The sequence below is a fragment of the Apis dorsata genome, unplaced genomic scaffold, assembly GCF_000469605.1.
Source record: "Apis dorsata unplaced genomic scaffold, Apis dorsata 1.3 scaffold_1204, whole genome shotgun sequence".
Lineage (NCBI taxonomy): Eukaryota > Metazoa > Arthropoda > Insecta > Hymenoptera > Apidae > Apis > Apis dorsata.
Genome location: NW_006264301.1, coordinates 352,355 through 354,784, shown reverse-complemented (window position 1 = coordinate 354,784; position 2,430 = coordinate 352,355). Strand labels below are relative to the sequence as shown.

The 2,430-nt window shown below is 25.7% G+C and overlaps 2 protein-coding genes across 20 annotated transcripts in view; one reads left to right on the top strand and one right to left on the bottom strand.

Annotated features, from left to right (window-relative positions):
- The window catches only part of LOC102678696 (THO complex subunit 1), a 3,209-nt gene extending 2,909 nt beyond the window's left edge, over positions 1-300 (top strand). For all 4 annotated transcript variants that reach the window (XM_006625007.1, XM_006625006.1, XM_006625005.1 and 1 more), the window contains one exon: positions 62-300. In XM_006625007.1, the coding sequence (XP_006625070.1) occupies positions 62-217 (156 nt within the window). In that variant the 3' untranslated portion in view covers positions 218-300. The remainder of the gene's footprint in view (positions 1-61) is intronic.
- Positions 301-1,106: 806 nt separating this feature from the next.
- The window catches only part of LOC102677825 (collagen alpha-2(IX) chain-like), a 342,768-nt gene continuing 341,444 nt past the window's right edge, over positions 1,107-2,430 (bottom strand). For all 16 annotated transcript variants that reach the window (XM_006624995.2, XM_006624997.2, XM_006625000.2 and 13 more), the window contains one exon: positions 1,107-2,430. The gene's annotated coding sequence lies outside the window, so the exon portion shown is untranslated.

The window sequence follows — 2,430 nt, the reverse complement described above, 5'->3', positions numbered from 1 at the left end:
ATATATATATATATATATATACACAAAAGTTGTAAATTATAATTATATATCTTTTTTTTAGATTTCATTTTTTCAAGGTAAACCAACGCCATATGAGCAGTGTAAAAATATGCTGGAAATTTGGGCGGAAGAAGACGTTGACGCGTCGATGGAAAATTTAGCATATATCTTAGAAGGTTTAAAATTTACAGAAGCATTAGCTATTTTAAAATCTTAATTATCTTTTAAAAATATAATTTATAAAAAAAACAAAAATGTACAGTATGAATGTATGAATGAAACTTTTACAATTTTTTCTAACATTTTTTTATAAATCCTAATATTAATCCTTAATATCACGAAATTAGTACGTTCAGTTATATGTGGGAAATACAATGGAGATAAAATATATATTAAAAAAAAATTTATATAAAATAATAAAATGTATATTTAATATGAATTTATTTTCAAATTATTGCTTGATTTGTGTTGTAATAATTTATGAATCTTCAAAGAAATTGTTTGAGATGACATATGATTTCTAGCTTCAATATAAATATAAATATGTTAAAAACAATATCATATTGCGCACATATATAAACTTTTTTCTTTATTTTAGTATATGGAATCCATATATGCTGTATTTTCCATATACAAATGAATATTCTACATACTTTAATTTTCAATTAATATTAAATAAAAATTATTAATAAAAAATGCATAAAAATTATACTTACTTTTATACCATTGTGTTGTAATCATTTTAGCAATTATGAATAATTTCTTAGGATTTGAACAGTATATATTTAGTTTGATAAAATAATGAAATTGTAAAAATTAAGATTTATATGATTAAGATTACAATGAAATAATTATATATTTATATTTAATATATTAAAAAAAGTAAATATTCCATATATATCTGTTCTTCCTTTGAAATAATTCGTATATATTTTAAGAAATAAGAAATAATTTTACTGATCTGAACGTAGCACAATTAGATCAATCTATTTTCAAATTCATTAAAGTATCGAAAATCGAATATAATATCGAAAATCGAATGTAATATCGAAGTCAAAATTCAAATCGAAGTCATATTGATAAATCGAATTCGATTCAAGACTCCATTAAATGTACTTTCCGTTTTTTATTTAGAAAGACAATAATAAAGTGTACAAATAATACAAAATTTCGAACTAAAACAGTCGTCGGTGCAAACTATATCGAAAGATAATTGGTTTTACATCGGTACGTCAAGATCTACATTACGGCATCGAGAAAATTTTCTTTCTTTATTTTCCGATATGAAACTCGCCAACAAGCATGCTGACAACCTAAAGGTATAGACCGACGTTTTCTCTATCTAATCGTAATAAATTAGTTTAACATTAGTAATATATCGTATCTTCGAATTATAGACACTGACTTAGACTCGATTTATGCTCGATGTAAAAGCAGAGGCCAACGACGATTAAGACAGCGATAGCTTGTGAGTGGTAACGTATTTCGTTTTGAACAAGAACTATACGTAAGTTATAAAATATTGCTACATATATACCGAGTAATTTTCGAAGCATAATTTATAATTATTCACAATTCAATTTCTAAATAATTCTTTTGCTGCATATACATATGTTACATCTATGGATCTGCAGCTTCATACATTCAATTATGTATATAATACTATCGCATCAAACGTGTCTGCCACAAATTATACACAGAGCATAAATCCGGATTCCAGATGCAAAAAACTTAATAATCTTTTACGGAATCCTTTTTTCCTTTTATCAACTTGTTTCTTACATCTAACATACACACTCATATGTATTGGCTAAAGTGTAAATGCAATTCGATTGCGGATATGAACTCCGACATTTTTTATTAGGTCGTAAGATAATCATTAGTTTATCTTTTTTCTTTTTGCCTTATTTTTTTTTCTTTTAATACCTTAAAGGTAAATTGTGATTCGGGTGAATATCTTGATCACGCTTCGAAGAATCTCCTCTCTGTAGCAATGATATAAGTACTGGACGTTTATTGTGATGTAGGGAACTCCTAATAGCGTCAAGTTTTTATTTGACGCTTGATAATGATGATGGATTAAGAGTATAGGCGAAGTAATTGATATGAAACACTGATTAATGTCTAAACGATCAGTCTTATTTCTTAAAGAGAGAACGGAAATTCGTTTAAAGCGTTGGTTAATGACTTGATAAAGATATCTTGTGAATTACAAGCAAATTTTATGATTAGAAATGAGATGGTATATTACATTGCATTTAGTAAACTATGTTTGAATGCTTGTTTTATGTTTCTTTCTTTTTTTTCCATTGTTTTTCGCTAGTTAATCAAACAGGAACAATATATGATTTACTCATCTCAATTTCTATTTATACAATGATATTGTTATCAAATAGTTTATGTTAAAAGATAGAAAAAGAAGAAAGAAGA